The sequence below is a fragment of the Empidonax traillii genome, unplaced genomic scaffold, assembly GCF_003031625.1.
Source record: "Empidonax traillii isolate 1590-97213 ecotype Southwest subspecies unplaced genomic scaffold, ASM303162v1 scaffold309:size1915965, whole genome shotgun sequence".
In the NCBI taxonomy this organism is placed as follows: domain Eukaryota; kingdom Metazoa; phylum Chordata; class Aves; order Passeriformes; family Tyrannidae; genus Empidonax; species Empidonax traillii.
In genome coordinates this window covers 318,537-336,775 of record NW_020955502.1, presented here as the reverse complement: position 1 = coordinate 336,775, position 18,239 = coordinate 318,537, and the positions used below count along the sequence as shown (strand labels likewise).

The window sequence follows — 18,239 nt, the reverse complement described above, 5'->3', positions numbered from 1 at the left end:
AGAAGAAGCAACGGGCAGAAACTGATGCCCAGAAAATTCCAGCTGAACATGAAGGAGGAGGAGATGTCCCCAGAGAGAAAACAGGAGCATCTTGATTCATTTTAAAGATTATCTGTTATGTTTCCCTGAAAACTTTGTGCAAGCCCCAGATTTGGCACACTTGGTTCAAAAGACCAGGATCTCCCAAAAAAACATGAGGGATGTTGTACAAAGGAAGTAAAAAGCAGGTGAAAAGTTGGTTTGGTTCTAAACATTAAAGACTTTGTTTCACTGAAATATCTCCTGGGAGTCACACACTGCTCACTCAAAAGTGCAGTATTTCTCACATAAAAATGAACTAATATCTGTGGGAATAAGCTTAGCCTGTATTAAAATTCTCATTCTCATTGCATTTTATGAGTTATTAATGAGTTCATCTACTTTTATTGAAAAGTAAAAAACACTTTCCATTTGTTATAAAATTGTCAAAAAATATTCATACTTTTTTTCTGTGCAATGATTTTGGACAGTTTTAGTTTGTATTTCACCAAATTGTGATTGTGCTCCTCTTTCTCAGCTCCTTCACAAAGCCCTAATTATCTGGCCATCTAAAATTGAGTATTCATCTAACAACTGTATTTTAACGAGCATATTTTTTTAAAAGGTTTTAAGAAGATCTGAGGATTCCTGGGAATACCCTAATCGTTCTTGCAGGGATGCTCAAACTTCTGAAATAGTCCTGATTAAAATGACATTTTTCTGAGTCTTCCTCAGAAACATCCTGACCACAGTGCAATGCCACCTCACCCGAGTAATGGCTCGTGGTACTAAATGTCATTAAACTGGATCCTAATGCTAAATCTCCCAAGAATGGTACTTACAAGTCTCGTTAAAAAAGAAAAGGCCAAAATTCCCATAACCTAAAACCAGAAGGTGCCATCATTTTTAAGGGAGACCTGTGATTTTGGAAGTAACTTTATTGCTTGTCCAAAGGCAAAGGGAAGAAACCCACCCAGCAGTTTATCCTGGGTTCTGTATTTGCTGTGCTGTCTCTAAACTGTTAATTAATCCCTCATTACTCTGTGCAGAGCTCCACACTGTTCCCCTGGAGCTCTTGGGAAGCTGCCAGCCCTGTGTTTGATATGAGGGAACCATTGATTTACTGACATGCCAAGCCTTTATCAACTGAGAAATGGCCCTCCAGGATCACGAGCCAGGCCATTAAATGCCTATAAAATATTAATCACAAATCTTTAAGTCCCTGAGGAGTTGTAAGATGGCCCGAGCCCCCTCTACAATTCCCACGTGCCCATCGCTGGCATGTTCAGCTGCCCCATGCTCATCATGTTCCTCTTGTAAAATGGCCAGTCTCTTCGCGAACGAAGAACCGGGGAAGGTCTTTCCACCTTCCAGCCTGCGCATTGGATTTTTTAGGTGAGACACAGTGTGCGCGGAACTGAGCCCACCCTTTAATCCTGAGGTTCATCTGCCGGGGCCAAGCACGCTTGGACGGTGGCAGTGAGGTCCTCAGGACGTAGATGGATTGCCTTATGGGCTAACGAGCTCCATCTGCCCGGGGAGAGCCCCCGGTGGTCCAGGGGAAAATTCACTGCACTGTCACTGTTCCTCTTGTAAGGCCTGATAGAACACCCTGAGTGCCCCCTCAGCATGAGTCCCAGGGGATGCAGGTTTTAGGTGTTTTCCAGGAACATGCCCATCCATGCCCAGGATGAAACCAAGGGAGCACTTGGGCAGGGGAGAGTGGTGGGAGGTGCTGCCCCAGCCCAAGCCCTGGTGCTGTGCCTTTGGTGTTAACAGGGCACTGTGCCAAGTCTCCAGGCTGGGAGATTCCCTGATGCCTGGGGGTCCTGTGCAGCACTGATGGCTGGGAGAAGCAGGAATCCCTGTTCATGATAAAAATCCAAAGCTATGGTTTTGTGTAAAGCACCCACCATAGAGCAGGAAACCTCGAGCTGCTTCCACAAAGGGCACAGAATGAGGAGTTTACAACAAGGCAGGAAAAGGAGGGATATTCCCTATAAAGTCATCCAGGGGCAGACACAAAGGCTTGGTAAAGCCCCAAGGAATCTGAGCTCTAAATTAACCTGATCTTTGTCAGGGGAATGTGCTGGCATTGAGGCATTCCTGTGAAACCAGTGAAACCATTGAGGCATTTCTGCAGGAACCTGGGACAGGACAAGCGGGAATGGCTTCCCACTGCCAGAGGGCAGTGTTAGATGGGATATTGGGATAGAATTCTTGGCTGTGAGGGTGGTGAGGCCCTGGCACAGGTTGTGGCAGAGAAACTGTGGGTGGAATGAGATGGGCTTTAAGGCTTCTCCCAACCCAGGCTGGAAGGTCCAGGTTGTCTGAAACCACCTGGCGCCAACATGTACAACACACAGCCAAGAGGCCACGAGCAGGTTTCTCTGGAGAGCACATCCCTGTCCTTCCTCCTCCCAAAGTCATCCTGGAGAACGCTGGCAGATTCCAGGGGTGCGTGACTGGCAGCAGAGCTGACAGTTCTGGGCAGGCTTCTCCTGCCTGGCCCCTCTCCCATGGCACAGGTAAACCCTCCCTGGTCTGGGACAGTCTTAGCCCTTTGCTGATCCTCCCTGCCTTGGTCTGTCACTGAAGATTCCCTGGCTCATCTCCAAACACTTACAGCTCAGTTGCGGGAACAGATGTTTCTTCTCAGGCCGGTAATGCTTCACCTGACCTGGGAGCACTGCGCCAGCGCTGGGATGGAGCTGTTCCCCGTGAGATGAGTAATGATGGCACAAGGGAGGCGTAGCTCTGTCAGTGCTCATCAGGTCAAATCACTGAATCATTTCACATTCTGCTGTTCAGGCACCTAAAGGGAACCGGCTTTGCTTTGGACTTGATGCAGCAATAAATCTCCTCCCTTTAGGAAGGTGACTGGGTGGCATTTTCTTCAGTGGGGCAGGATCCCACTTCATCCCCTGGCCTGTGAGCCCTTTGGCTCCAGCCCCAAAGGATCATCTCCTGCAGGATGCCACCTTGATGAAAGGAAAGTTCCATGTTAGAAAGCCCCTCACTGCCTTTAGGCTGTTCCCAAGCAGCTGACACAGTGACCGGGAACAGCAGGGTTGGAATAAGATAATCTTTAAGGTCCTTTTCAAGTTGAACCATTCTATTTACAAGAGTCTGGAGTGACAAGACAAGGAATGGCTTCAAACTGGCAGAGACTAGGTTTAGATTGGATATGAGGAAGAAATTCTTCCCACTGAAGGTGGGGCCCTGGCATAGGTTGCCCAGAGAAGCTGTGGTTGCCCCATCCCTGGAAGTGTCCAAGGCCAGGCTGGACGGGGCTTGGAGCAACTTGGGATAGCGGAAGGTGACCCTGCCCATGGCACGGGGGTTTGGAAGGAGATGAGCTTTAAGGTTCCCTCCAACCCAAACCATTCCAGGATTTGGTGAACCAGGAGAAAATAATCACTAGGTTTGAGCTATCTGGGACAAAGCAGCTTGAGGAAAGAGGTCCTTCCAGCCATCAGGATTGCCAGGATGTTTGACACACTGCTAACTGAACTTGGAATTGCAAAGTTGGGAAATGCAGTTTGACAGCAAAATCCTTCACATGACATGGTTGGTGCTGAGAGCAGCTTCAGTGTGAGCAAACCCTCCTTTTCCAAGTGGTGGACACCAAGGGGGAGCACTGGAACATGGCACTCAGTGCTCTGCTCTGGGTGACAAAGTGGGGATTGGTCAAGCAGCCAAGGAGAGGCTGGAGGAGACCAGATTCTCACTGATCACAAATTACACAGTGCACAGTTACATTGGCATGCAGGGAAACTGGTGTGAAATGACCTCACCAGCAATATCTGATCCATGTTTAGAATTTAGTAAGAAAAAAGAAACAAGATAAAAAGAAACAACAAAAAAGAAACAAGATAGAAACTCACGTTTCTAAAGCTTTCACTTCTAAACCTATTTTTAAGTGAGAGATGGAGCATTTTAAAAGCTTTCACCGTTTGTACACACACAAAGCCCTTGGAATCTGATAATAATCCATGTCAGTTAAGTATTTTCAGCCTGAAAATCCAAGTTTGAAGTACTTGCACTTGAACAAAGCACTTCTCATTTCCATCACGTGTGGACACATCTGAGAGGTGGCGGCTCTGCAGCAGAAGGGCAAGTGGAACAGAATCTTTGACACTGGCTGGCTCACGTCAAGCTTTGTTTGTTTCCCAGCATTTAGGGAGAGTTTTTAAAAACTCTCTTTGCCTCTCCCTCATAGAAGGACCTGAGTGTTGTGCAGCAGTGGGATTGGGGAAGGGTCCTGCTGCCCAGGGACTGGTAGTGCCTTTTGTCCACAATGGAATCGGCTCCCAGGCTCCTTCCCCACCAGCCCAGCGCAGTAATTGAAGAGCTCAGAAGATGAATTGCACTAATACATGGTCAGGCTCTGATGATACATTAATGCAATATATCTCCACAGCTCTAGGGCTGTCCAGGAGCAGTGGGAGGGGCATTAGAGTGCCTTCAGTCCTATCACATCCTGCACATGTAGCAAATGCAAGAGGGAAAGGGAGAGGGAGAGGATGGAGAGGAGCCATCATGTAAATGTGTTCAAATCTAAATTCAGCCTAATTTCTGTGAGCACTACCACTGTTTTCCTCAGTGTTGGTGAAAAATCTGTTATTTTGCTCATGCTAAACAGTTCTTACAGGGTTTTGGGGGGTTTGTTGGGTTATATTGGAAATGTTTCTGTGTCATGATTCCCTGGAACCAGGACAGAATGAACAATGTGTGTCCTGGTGCTGGGATCTGCCTTCCACTCGACATGGGAAGATCTCTGTTTATTCAGCTAAATTCCCAGTTTCTGAGAATCTGTTCTTCCAAATGCATCCAGGCATCCAGTTCATCATCCTGTTTGGGAAAATAACTGAAAGGTGGACTGGGAACAATGGAGATATAAGTGTGAGAAAAGAAGCAAGAGAGCAGGGAAGAACTGGAAAATATGGAACTGAAAGTAACCAGGGATCACAGAATCCCAGACTGGTTTGGGTTGGAAGGGACCCTACAGCCCATCTTGTTCCACCCCCTGCCATGGGCAGGGACACCTTCCACTATCCCAGGTTGCTCTAAGCCCCATACAACACGGCCACAGACACTTCCAGGGATAGGGCAGATACAGCTTCTCTGGGCAACCTGTGCCAGGGCCTCACCACACTCACAACCAAGAATTCCTTCCCAGTATCCCCTCTAAGTCTCCCCTCCTTCAGCCTAAAGCTGTTCCCCTTGTCCTTTCACTGCACTCTCTAAGTATCCCAATCCCTCTGTGGCTGGGGAACCTCTCCTTTGGAAACTTTTGTCAAAAACAAAGTGGAAAAGAATTTTGACATAATAGCCCCTGAATTATGGAATGCAGAAGCATTTTATCAAAAGTCTTCTGAATGTCTTTTGCTGGTTTTGCTGCTGACAGAGCTTTGCCAAACCCTCAGTGTAACCCCCACACACATATTGGACATACAAGTGCTAAAGCTGGAGTTGTGTCAGACCTGAATTCTTTAACATTCTGGTTTCATTCTTAAACTATCGATGATGCACTTTGCTCTGAAATGTCAGAACAAAATAAGTAATACCTGCAATTTATTCGGGTGACATTTCAACAATACAGATTTCCAGATTACAAACTGCAGCCTGAGCGTTCCGCTGAGTGTGGAGATTTGCTGCATTTACATAATGGGGCCGTGTAATGAATATTTATATAATGAAAGCATTTACATAATGACTGCAAGTTAAACATGCACAATAAAGATTCCAGGCCAATGATTTACAGACTGAGCTTAAAAATCACCTCAAAATGTATTTTATTTTTATTCCTACGAAAGGTTCAATTTATCTCATGTTCAAAAAAATTGAATCCGACCTCCTGCAAGTCAAGGCTGCGTTGATGTAAATCATGATCATACCCTGGAATTAGTCTACATTGAGTCATTTGTATTCAGAGATTTCAGTTCCTTATCTTTTAGCAGCAGCTTTGACAAACAATTTGAGAATATTCTAAATATGCTTGGTTAATATAATTTAGTGCTGGATTCGAGATACAACGCTTCCCTGCGAGCCTCATTAGTGCCACTGGGAATTACAGGGGAAAACTGGGAGAAATTAGAAAGTGCAGATGAAGCTGATGTTTAGAGAGAGGCGAGGTGCTGCAGACAGAATATAAACCATTACAGAGACCTGGTGTTTGCAACTCTCTTGCATTTTCTTTTCTAGTAAATCCAGGTTTTATATTTGCCAGGCTGATGTTCCCTGAGCTGTGAGAGCCATTTGTAACTGTCTGCACACAGAACACGCACCTGAGCATAGGAGTGTTACTGGAATGGAAAAAGTCTTCTTTATTTGTTGCACTAGCAGAACATGTGCTGGAAATTGTACCTTTGCTTCCATCATGTTTTACAAGATTTTTGAGCAAGAAGTTATTTGGATCCTGTGTTCGTTCTCCCATTCCAGACCAAGCTGTGTCCGTTAATCAAGCAGGGGACACCCAAGGCACGTCCCAAGGCACAGAATCCCAGAATCCCAGAGGTTGGAAAAGAGCTCCAAGGCCATCAAGTCCAACATGTGACCAATTCCCACTTTGTCATCCAGAGCAGAGCACTGAGTGCCATGTCCCAGTGCTCCCCCTTGGTGCCCACCACTTGGAAAAGGAGGGTTTGTGGGGATGCAGGCCTGTGACATGGCATCTGCAATAAATTTGCCAGACCTCAGCACTGAGGCTCGTCAGGGCACCTCTGCCTGGCCTGTCTTGCCATGCCATGTCAGCCCAGGAACTCTCCCACCCCTCAGAGACATCCCTGTCTAGTCTGTGGTAATTTTGCCTCTGTTTTGTCTCCCATGGGCACTATAAACTAAAAGAGGAGCGATTTAGATTAGAGATTGGGAATAATTTCTTGGCTGTGAGGGTGGTGAGGCCCTGGCATAGGTTGCCCAGAGAAGCTGTGGCTGCCCCATCCCTGGAAGTGTCCAAGGCCAGGTTGGATGGGGCTTGGAGCAACCTGGGATAGTGGAAGGTGTTCCTGCCTGTGGCAGGGGTGGGATTGGATGAGCTTTAAGGTCCTTTCAACCCAAATCAGTCTGAGATTCTGGGATTCTATTCATATCCACTTCCAAGAAAGGGAGAGAAGGTAAAGTGAAGCAAGAATTTGACACCTAAAAGGGAAACCAAAGAGAAGCTATACCAGCTTGCCCTTGGACCTTAAGCAGTGGGAACAGCTCCTATGGAAACATCTCCTGTGTACCCACAATTTGCTCTGCTGGGTACTTGGCAGGAACACTCTGAGCACCCCTACTGTCTCTTCTCATTCCACAAGATCTTCCAAGAATGTCTGCCTCAAATTCAATTTTCAGTTTTCACTGTGGTAATGGATGAGCACACCTTTCATCATTCCCAGTCCTTTGGTTAAGATACAGAGCCAGGGGCTCACTGGAATCCCTTCTGATTATCTGCATTAATTTTTATGGAGTCACTGAGGTTCAAAAACCCTGTCAGCTCATTGAGTCCAACCTTTGCCCCAGCATTGCCAAGGCCACCACTCACCCATGTCCCCAGGTACCACATCTTCATTTTGCCTGAATTCAAGATGAGGAAACTCTGCCTATTGCTCATCCCCTTCTGCAGCCCGAGTGCACTAATTCTCCTTTTCTGCTTTATCCCTCTCCAGGAACATTATAAGAGCTCCTTTCTGCAGCCACTCAATGCTTTAAGCTATTACTCTAAAGTATCACCACAGTTTCTAATAAAATTTTATTTGACATTTAGTTAAAATCCATTTTCTGCTACAACTGAATTTTTCCTCGGGTCCCTTGATGGACACTTCAAGCCAAATTCACTGTCATTGTCTTAAAGGTCAAAAGTGAGGGTTTTTTTCCCAGATCTTGCTTTGTAAAGCAAACTGTTCCTCAGGATTATGAGAGGCTGTGACAGTCCATGAAAGCCTCCTTTCCTGCAATTACATGGATTTTATAAAAGTTGTGGGAGCAAAGAAAGCCTTTCATTGCAAAATCAATCATGACTGTAGAGTCCCTGCAAAAGAACCAGTGCAATGCCAGTCAAGCCAGCTGGGAGTAAGGAGCAGCTCCTCCCAGGAAGACCAAATCCATCCTAATTTCCAGAGACAGGAAAAAGTATAAATCTGATATTTCCATTTATACTTTTAATTCCTCATAACGTATTTTGTTTGAAATTATTCCTAAGTATCATTTGCTTCATTCATTAAAACCATTCTGATAAGGTGTGCTGCATCAAGGAGTAATGACTCAATGGTATAGAATCCTAGAATATCCTGAATTGGAAGGGACCCACGAGGATCACTGAGTCTAACTCCAGGCTCTGCACAGGACACCCCAAAAATCCCACCCTGCATCTGTAGTTACAGTAAAATAAATGACAGTAAATTAAATCTATTGCATGATGTGTTCATGTGTTTAACTTTCATGCCCATTTCTAGGGAGTCCTGTGTCTTCCTGATTATGTCCTTGCTTGATTTTTAATTGGAATTGTACGATCCATGGCTGCAGCCTGTTAAAACATACTTACTCATATTTAAGGTGCCCTTATGTCTTCATTTGTGTGTTAAAGTAGTATCCCAGTTTTCCCTGATCTCACCCAAAATCTGAAGAAGCTTATTTTCTAAAGGTCCCATTAGACATGCACTTTTTAAGGCAGAGATGCTGCCACTCATCCCATTTGTGACCCCCCAAAACACCAACCCTGCTAGGGTGGCAGCTCCACACTCACCAGACGGGGAGATGTGCCTCCAGGAGATGGAAGGCTCCGGCTTCCCTGTGGCCAGACACACCAGGGTCACGTTGCTGCCCTCGTTCACATTGATGTCACCGGAGATGCGGAATATCTTGGGAGACACTGGAATGAAACAAGGAGAAAGGGGTCATGGAAAGCTGCTCACTCTGTACAATCCCAGCAGAGCACGGAGAACTGGGAGACCTGGGAGAGCTGGGATACCTGGATTTGCTGGGAGAGCTGGGACAGGTGGATTGCCTTTGGGATAAAATTACAGGGAGGTGTTGAAATGCAACTGTGCAAACTCTCAGTGAGGTGTGAGCACAACTATTTCCATCAGATTTGCAGAGCTCAGCCCTGGATCCCAAATGCTACAACTGAGAAAACAGCACTTTCCTCTGTTTTGTGCAAAGCAGGGGTTGCTCTCGATTTCCCAGGAAAGATGGATGCTCTTGTTGAAAGGCTGAGCTTGCTCATGACAGTGTGTAAAGAAGAGAAAATGAAATTGTTCTTGTACTTTTAAAAATTCAGATGCCTGTTACATCCTGCCCCTGTGTTCTTGGAGAGTTGTATCTTCTCCTGTAGAAGACTAAAATACATTTATTTCTGTTGCCTCATATTGCTCTGAGGCCCCCAGCAGCACCAGGGCTAGGAAAAAAAAATAAGCTGGATGTTTTTTCTTTCTTTAATTTCATCAGCAGAATTCTTCACTAACCTCATTTTCTGTACTATTTATACACCTGGGCATCAGAGAACAGAGTTCCACAGGGATGGAAAGTGATGGAAAGCATTAAATGGCCTGTCCTTAAGGGAATACTTTACTTGTAATGTTACAAAGGGAGAAAGGGAACTCGGGGTACCAGCAATGAAGGCAAGAATTCTGGCTTTCAGTGTGAATCTCTCTAAAGAAAAAACCCTCTCCGGACTTTCCTGAAGCCAGGAAGGTCTGATCCAGCAGAAATGTGCAGGCTTTTGTTTGGGTTTGAGGCTTATCCTCAGGAATTTTACAGTCTTTCTAAGCAAAGATTGGACCCATGACATGGTGGAAGGTGGAGAGTTTTCCAGACTTACAGAGTGCAGATTAAGTGATTTTCTCTTAAGCATATGCTTTGTTCTTTCCCTAATTGACTGGGTTCCTCTTTAATCTTGGTTTTACAGCAAGGAAATGAAATAAAACCTAGTAGTGTCATTACAATGACACTAAGCAGGTCACACCATTCATTCATTTCCAAAATAGAATTAGAAAAGAAATGAATAAGAGATGGACATCAATTAAAATAACACACAAATAAGCACAAACATGTAGTCCTGCTGTATAATGCAATTCTGTAAATTACATAAATGACACAATATGATCTGGTACTCATGGAGAATTGTTGATGTTATTATTATCAATTATTTCCCAGGAAGATCTTTTTTCCCATGATAGAAATTGGTTTCCACAGTATTTCTGGAACCGCACAGTGTGAGACAAATCAGGATTTCTGGTATATCAGTATGCTGCTAATTTTTCTGCTATTTACTGACTGATAGGGATCATTACATTCAGATCACTCAAATCTGTGGAATTTAGTAATTATGACTTAAATATATATGCATAAACACAATGGAATGTTAATATTTATTAAAAATTAAAAATGTTTATTTTGCATACATGTTTCTTCTAATACCTCTAAAGACTCTGATCTATGAGCAGATTTAGCATTTCATATCTGCTCTGCTGAGCCTCGAGTGCAGATTAAACCCATCACAGAGCTCCTCTACATTTCAACAACTACAGCCTTCCACCCATCTCACGTGGCAGCTTGAGAAGGTCAGAAAAAAATTAAATATAGCAGCGAATAAACATTTATTCAGTAAATGGATTAATGAGAGGCAGAAGAAATGAGATAATAAACAAGGTTGAAAGAGAAATTAAACTCCCAAGTAAATTTTGTGCAGGGGTCCAACATGAAAAGTACTTTGCAGTAACCTGACTTCTCTTCTTAATGCTTTTAAATGAGAACCTCTCCATTTCAGACAAGGTGTGTGACCAAAAGCCTGGGAAGCTGCTGTGGGAGGGAAGGCTGAGAGGTCATTCAGCCATAAGAAAAGAGGGTTTAAGAGACCTTGTCACCTTGTCATAGTATTGCAATGGTGGCTGAGGGGAATGTGGAGACTCCCTTCCTACAGGAGTCACATGGAAAAGGTGAGAGGTAACAAGAACACAAGAGGAAAACGTGTCACAGTAGAAACCATCAGCCACAGAATCATTAAGGTGGGAAAAGCCCTCCAGGATCATCACCTCCAATCTTTGACCAAATACCCCCATGCCCACTAAGTCACATAAGCCCCTTCCAACCTGACCTTGGACAATTCCAGGGATGGGGCATCCACAGCTTCTCTAACCTGTGCCAGGGCCTCAGCACCCCCCCAGTAACAACTACAGGGAGCTGAACATAAAGGCAACGTGGGCAGGGTGCCCTCAGTGAAAGGTGGTGGAGACACCACAGTTCTCCTCTCACCACACACAACGCCCACCCCTGGGTGCTCTGCTCTAAGGACTCATGACCATCTCCTGATCTCTGAAGACCTTCTCCAGATTGTCTTTGAATATATGATTTTTTTCCACGTATACACAGGTTTTGTAGTATTTTCTGTACATCTGCCTTTTCAAATTTCAAAACCAAATCTCATTTAAATACATCTAAATATAGCTGTGAAAATGCAAAATATGTTGTTGGCGGGGCTTTTTTGAGATGTTTATCAGAGCTGTGACTCATCAGGTCTCGACCTGGGCTAACAATCTCCAGCAATTCATCCCACAAGCAGATGGAACAGGTCCCTGCTCAGTCCCTACTCTCTCCTGGGCGTGGCAGTGATGGCGGCATGGGACAGACATGCTGATACAAGAAATGGTTTCTCTGAGGTGGCCAAGGTAGTCAGGGCCAGTGGTACAGCCCTAAAAGTCTTCTCACCCCCTGGCAATGGACAGCCTGCCCACAGCACACAGGGAAGCTGCATTTCCCAGGGCGAGATCATCACCTGCATCTTGACCCCACCTTGCTGTAATGGCACATTAGGGACCTTCATGGCCTGAGCCCTCTGCTGCAAAGACTGAAAAAATCAGGTGAAACATTGATTTCTCTCTGCAGACACAATAATGCATCATTTTGCTTTTCTAACATGCAGATTGATTTCACTAACTTGTGGAATATCTTCAAATCACTGACATGACACAGGAAATAGAATCCTATTCTTCTTTTTATGGTTTGGACATAATGATTAGTTTTTATGACAAATACATAGAAAAATTAGAATGTGCTTATGAGGGTTATTAAAAGCAGGTCTGAACTCCATTTGCCACTAACTGAGAATCTCTATGACTCCTCAGTTTGCAATCACCACCCCCCCCCAGCCTCTGGGAAACCTTCTTATTACAAATGAGCCTGTTTTCCCGAAGTTTTCATGAATTTTAGTGCTGCACTGGCATGAAGATTTCTTGTAAGACACCCATAAATTCCAGTTCTTTCCTTCTCCTATTCTTCACATTTTAGTCAGGACGACGAAACAACTTGTGGCTGAATAACCAGACACAGCCAGAACACTCAAATCATAGAATTACGGAATCGTTAAGGTTGGAAAAGACCTCTAAGATCATCAACTCCAACCATCAATATGGGGGGGGAAAAAGAGAGAAAAACAGGACAGTTAACCAAACGAAAGATTTAAAGAAAAGAACCAACCCAAGCCAGGTTGAAATGTGGTTATTAAGAATAATTATTATGCCTGAATCATTTGGGAATGAGAAGAGGAGGAAGCATTGACAACTACAGGGTCTGCAAGGGGCCACAGGACCATCTGCAGAGCTCATCAAGAACCATCTCCAAGCCCCACCGAGGTGTGAACACTGCCAAACACAGCACCCGAGGTATGTTCATCCCCAAAAACAGATGTCACTTATTTCCAGGAGATTTCACTGGCTGCTGTCCCACACAGCAGTGAAAGCTGCTAATCCAGGCCCCCACTAATGAGCCAGGGAGGTGTGTCTGCGTGGGCAGCTCCACCACCTGCTCCTGACCCCAGCCCAGCTGCAGATCCAGTCCTAGTCTTGCTTCTATGTGGTTTGGGAGAAGATTCCACCCAGCCAGTGGCTTTATGTAGGGCATGCCAAATCTTGCTGACCCCAAATTAAAAATGGTAGGATTGCAGACCCCCCCCCAAGGAGAATTGCCATCTGCAGGGATTGCCATCAGTGCAGAGGTTAGTGACACAAAGTCACAGTGCAGAAAGCAAATTCATAAGTTTTCATAAATCAGCTCCTTTGAATGCTCTCAGAAACAAGGAACTGTTTGAAAACAGTATCAATTCTGTCAGGATTTTAAAATTATTTATATCATAGAATCAGGGAATAGTTTGTGTTGGAATGGACACCAAAGCTCATCCAGCCTCACCCCTGCCATGGGCAGGGACACCTTCCATTAGCCCAGGCTGTTCCAAGCCCTGTCCAACCTGGCCTTGGACACTTCCAGAGCTGGGGCAGCCACAGCTTCTCTGGGCAACCTGTGCCAGGGCCTCACCACCCTCACAGGACAATTCCTTCCCAATATTCCATCTAACCTTGCCCTCTGGCAGTGGGAAGCCATTCCTCCTTGTCCTGTTACTCCAGGCCCTCATAAAATAAATCCTCCACCTCCTTAGCAAAGATGTGCAGTGTTTTCTTCCTCAGCCCTGTAAGCAATATGAATCCCCTAAACACTGCATGCCATGACTAAAATCCCTTATTTTAAAATAAACCAACCCTTAACATAACCTAAAATAATTTCTAACAAAATCATTAGTTGAACATATCACACCATTGATCATAAAAAAGATAATTGTGCTTTTTAGTGCAGTAAGAACATTTATCAACTTTTGTATTTAAAAAATGCTTAATTTTTATACTTTTTATAGTATTATTTTGTTTCATAACTGAACATTTACTGAGTTGTAAAATACCCTCAAATCACACATGATTTTTAGAGTATAGTTAATACAGGTTTTAAATCAGGGGAGCAAATAAAATAAAGCAGAACCACTAGCCTGTGCAAGTGTGGCACAAATCTTCATTTATGTGACAATCAGTCTCCAACTGGGAAAACCAAGAATCTTCTGTATTTTGCATTTTCCTGATTAGTTCCTTGGCACAGTTTGATTGAGGAGCATTGCCTAAAGGTCCCACCCCCTCCTTATTAAACATACTTTGTCAGCTTTGGCAAAGTGGGGCTGAAAAAATAAATTATGGGTGGGCTGGGAAGATAAATGGTTGGGCCTTGAGTCTTCATTTATTTCCAATTCCTGTCAACACTAAAGCCTGACAAAAACCTCATAAAAGCAGTACTCATGTAAGGTTTTGATTAATCTCTTCCTCTTCCCTCTTTCATATGAGTAGCAGTATAACCATAATCTGTATAAATTAAAGTAATATCATTTATGTTTTCACTAGAACTTTATTTTCACTGTTATCTGTGATCAGGGATCAGTTTATTTTAGACCAACTTGAATATTAAATTCTAGAAAAAAGACCCATATTGCCATAGGAATGTGATAATGCAAAACTGGAATTAAAAATTGAATTAAAAATGTGTAAGCAAGTATTTTACCTGTTGCAACTACTGACTTTGTATCATCATTGTCCTAAAGCCACAGGAGAGGAAGGTTTCCTGCAAGTAGACACTGGCTGGAAAAAGGCTCATGCACCTGGAATCCCTTCTAGAAGATTTTTAATAAGTCATTCACCATTCCTATATCAATCCTAAACCATTCTAACCTTCCTAAATCATTATCATTCCTAAATCTTCCTTAATCAATCTTTCTAAATCTTCCTAAATCACTGTCATTCTTGAATCAATCCTATATCCTGAAGGACATCAAAACCAACCTGAAGTGAGCCTTGAATATGGGAACTGAATAAAAAGTTTCTTTATACTTGAGACAATCAGAATCCCTGGGAATTACTTTTCACTTAAGGAAAAAAGATGGAAAGCCTAAAAAACGATGTTGCTCGATTTTTGGTTCAGTGAGGCTGTTCTGATTTGCAGCTCCATCTTTGCAAATCAATTAACAGACATGGCAATTTTATTTTCTACATTTCTTCTGCCTTCCAAAGCATCAGGGAGATGCTGAGAACAAACCCACCATGAGACTAAGAATTCAGCTTTGCTATTGCTGTGTTTCCTCAGTGACAAATTGAGTATAGTAAAGAAAAAATGCAGGAGAGTGATGAAAGTGCTGCACAGAGAGCAAGGGCTTGTCCTTCCCCTTCTCCCTGCATTTACCAAGTGAACAGTAGGAGGCACAGAAAAGAGGGAGAATCTACGGCATCAGGAACTGAGCAATGGTTATGTGCAGAGTCTGTTGCTGCCTGACAAAATAACTGGGGGTAAGAGATGCAGATCTTTGGAATTTCTTTTCTGGGGAAAGACAAATGTCCTCCCAGAGAAATTCAAGCATCCCAAGGAATATGCCCATCAGTCTTCACTTGAAGCCCCTCCCTTCTGCCCCGCAGAGCGGGAGCTGGTAAGGAGGTGAAGCTTTGGGCTCCATCCTCCTCCCTCCCAACATAACTTTGGGCTTCAGGCCAACCACAAAACCCCATCCTGCTCTTGGACCTGAGGGATGAGCCCTGTTTGAGATGAGCAGAGGTACCAACTCCGTCCCCCAGCGTCACAGAAGCAGCAGCTTCTCCTCTTCTCGCAAGGACTGGTGGAATGGCACAGCCCATGTGAGGCTGATTTTGGCTGACTACATTTTCCAGTAACACGACTACATTTGTGCTTTTTAACCCCAGTTTGAGCTGTACTCAGCACCTTGGGGTAAGTCAGTGCTTTTCATATTAACTAATTATTATTTTTAACATTTTAAAGCACCACTGAGTTTGGTGAAAATGAAAAGCAAATGTGCTTTTTCGAGGCCACATTGGATAAGGCTTGGAGCAACCTGGTCTAGTGGAAGGTGTCCCTGCCCATGGCAGAGGGTGGGACTAGGTGGGCTTTAAGGTCCCTTCCAACCCAAATGATGCTGGGATTCTGTGAAAACACATAATTTACAGAAAAGCCCCTTCCTGATTCCTGAGAATAATAGCACTGTAATGGGATGATGGGATGTGGTGTCTTTTTGGTATGAAAAACTGAAATAAGAGGAAATGAGAAGAAGATGTTTCTATAAACCACAAATTCCTCAAAGCCATCATGTTCCCTAAACCCAGGTCCAGGTGTTCCCCTATGCAGGTGGGAATGGGACACTTCACAGCTTCAGAGAGAACTCCCTATCCAAAATAAAGATTATCAGGATATGGATAGAAAAAGAACGATTCTATTTGGAAATTATTCCTGTGCAATTAGGGGTGAGATCTGTGGGCTCTCAGACATTCCACAAGCCACTTTCAGTGAGCAGAGCTCTGCAATCAACCTGCTGCTAACAGTTTAATCATGGAAATGGAGACAAAAAGTTATAATGGGCAAAAATACTAAAGAAGAGCAATAACCTGCTGGCTAAACCCAAAGCTGTCCCAGCTGGGCTCTGATTGCTGGCTGAGCACGAGGCCTGAGCCTAGACAAGCTCTGCTTTAGTCACCTTCTTCAACTAATTAACACACACTGATAGAGAACGGCTCACGAAAATCAGGGATTCTTTTCTGTGTATCTGTCAGATCATTAAATATCTGATTTATTTAATTATTTCCTAGGCCCTGGCACAGGTTGCCCAGAACATTTGTGGCTGCCCCATCCCTGGAAGTGTCCAGGGCCAGGCTGGACGGGACTTGGAGCAATCTGGTCTCTTGGAAGGTGTCCCTGCCCATGGTAGGGGGTGGGACAAGATGGACTTTAATATCCCTTTCAACCCAAACCATTCCGTGATTCTGTGACTCTATGGAATTATATCAAATTTACTTTTCATTGTGATTCTACAAGAGATTCTTCTCTGCCTCAGATCCCAGCACTCCCATCCCTCAGTCTGACACTGGAGACTTGTGTCATGGTTATGACCTGCTTCTGTGCAAGAGCTAAATATAATCTGAGGAGGGATTCTGGGAAGCATTAGCTCAGATAATCAATGGTAAAGTCTTTCGTGCAGCAGCAGTGATATTGTTTGATTAAGGAAGTCATTCTAATTCATTAAAATTATAAATATAAAAAATACACAGAGGTTATTCTTGAAAAATCCTTTCTAGTTTAGTGAATTTAAACATTTAGTATATCCCTAACTGGAATATAATGTGGTTTAATGGTATGTTGTTATGGAAAATAGGTACTCCCAGAAAGGTGATTGATAAGGAATATGAAAATAGCCAAATGTTAAAATAATACAACATTTTATGTAATTTAAAAAAATTCCCCCCTGCATTAATTTTTATGCCACCAGAGTGATTGTTAAGAAAAGACAAGATGAAAATAGTTTACATAGGGTAAGAAAGGAGCACCTGGGTGGAACAGGATAAACATTCGTCAGTTAAAACACAGCCTGAATAAATCTGCATAAACCAGTCAGAACATCTCAAAACCCTTGTGGTCCCCAGGAAATGTCTGCAGATCTCGGTGATTAAGCAGACACAGACTGGAAGAGGACAATAAAATCCAAGTAAAACCGTATAAATAACCCTGCAGACAAATCTCTTCCATCTGTGAGGCACCAGCAAACACCCCCACCTTCCCCAATCTGCCAGAAATATCCCAAACTCCTTCTTTCTTCCTGTACCGTCAGCCCTGGGCTACACTGTCCCTGTTCCTCCAGAAGATGTCAATAAGCTGCTGGTTCTTATATAAGGACACACAGACATTATTCCCTCAAACCTCACTTTTCCTCTTTCCAGACCCCAAGTTCAATCGTACAAGGTTTGATTTAAACCAAGAGAGAGAAAACCATTGTTTGCTCCAGCCAGAGAAGCAATATAATGTAATAATTCAAAGTAAACTTCTATATCCCTTTCTATATCCTTCCAAGAGCCCACCCCAGGTGTGGATGCTTCCGAAGGGGCTGGAGACACTTAGAATAATAAAATCACAGAATTATGGAATATCCTGATCTGGGAGGGACCCACAAGGATCATCAGTCCAACTCCTGACCCTGCCCAGGACACCCTAATGATCCCACACTGTCCCTGAGAGCGTTGTCCAAACACTTCTTGAGTCCTGGCAGCCTTTGGGCTGTGACCACTGCCCTGGGGAGCCTGTTCAGTGCTCAACTAGGGGAAGAACCTTTTCCTGAGATCCAACCTAAACCTCCCCTGACACAGCTCCAGCCATTCCCTCGGGTCACATCCCTGCTCACAGGGAGCAGAGATCAGAGCTGCCCCTCAGGAGGAGGCTGTACACACATATACGTGTGGACGCTTTTTCAAGACAAATTCAAACTTAGGTGGCCAAGGGTTTTTCACTGCAGTATTTATGCAACTCAGAAGTACCAAGAAAAAAAATCTAGATGAGAAAATTAGAGGTAAAACCTCGTCACTGGTTCTTCCAGGCAAAAT

The 18,239-nt window shown here is 44.0% G+C and overlaps 1 protein-coding gene across 2 annotated transcripts in view; it reads right to left on the bottom strand.

Annotated features, from left to right (window-relative positions):
• NEGR1 (neuronal growth regulator 1) overlaps positions 1-18,239 on the bottom strand; it is a 214,475-nt gene that overhangs the window by 83,189 nt on the left and 113,047 nt on the right. For both annotated transcript variants that reach the window (XM_027891061.1, XM_027891060.1), the window contains exon 3: positions 8,750-8,875. In XM_027891061.1, coding sequence (XP_027746862.1) covers positions 8,750-8,875 — 126 coding nt within the window. The remainder of the gene's footprint in view (positions 1-8,749; positions 8,876-18,239) is intronic.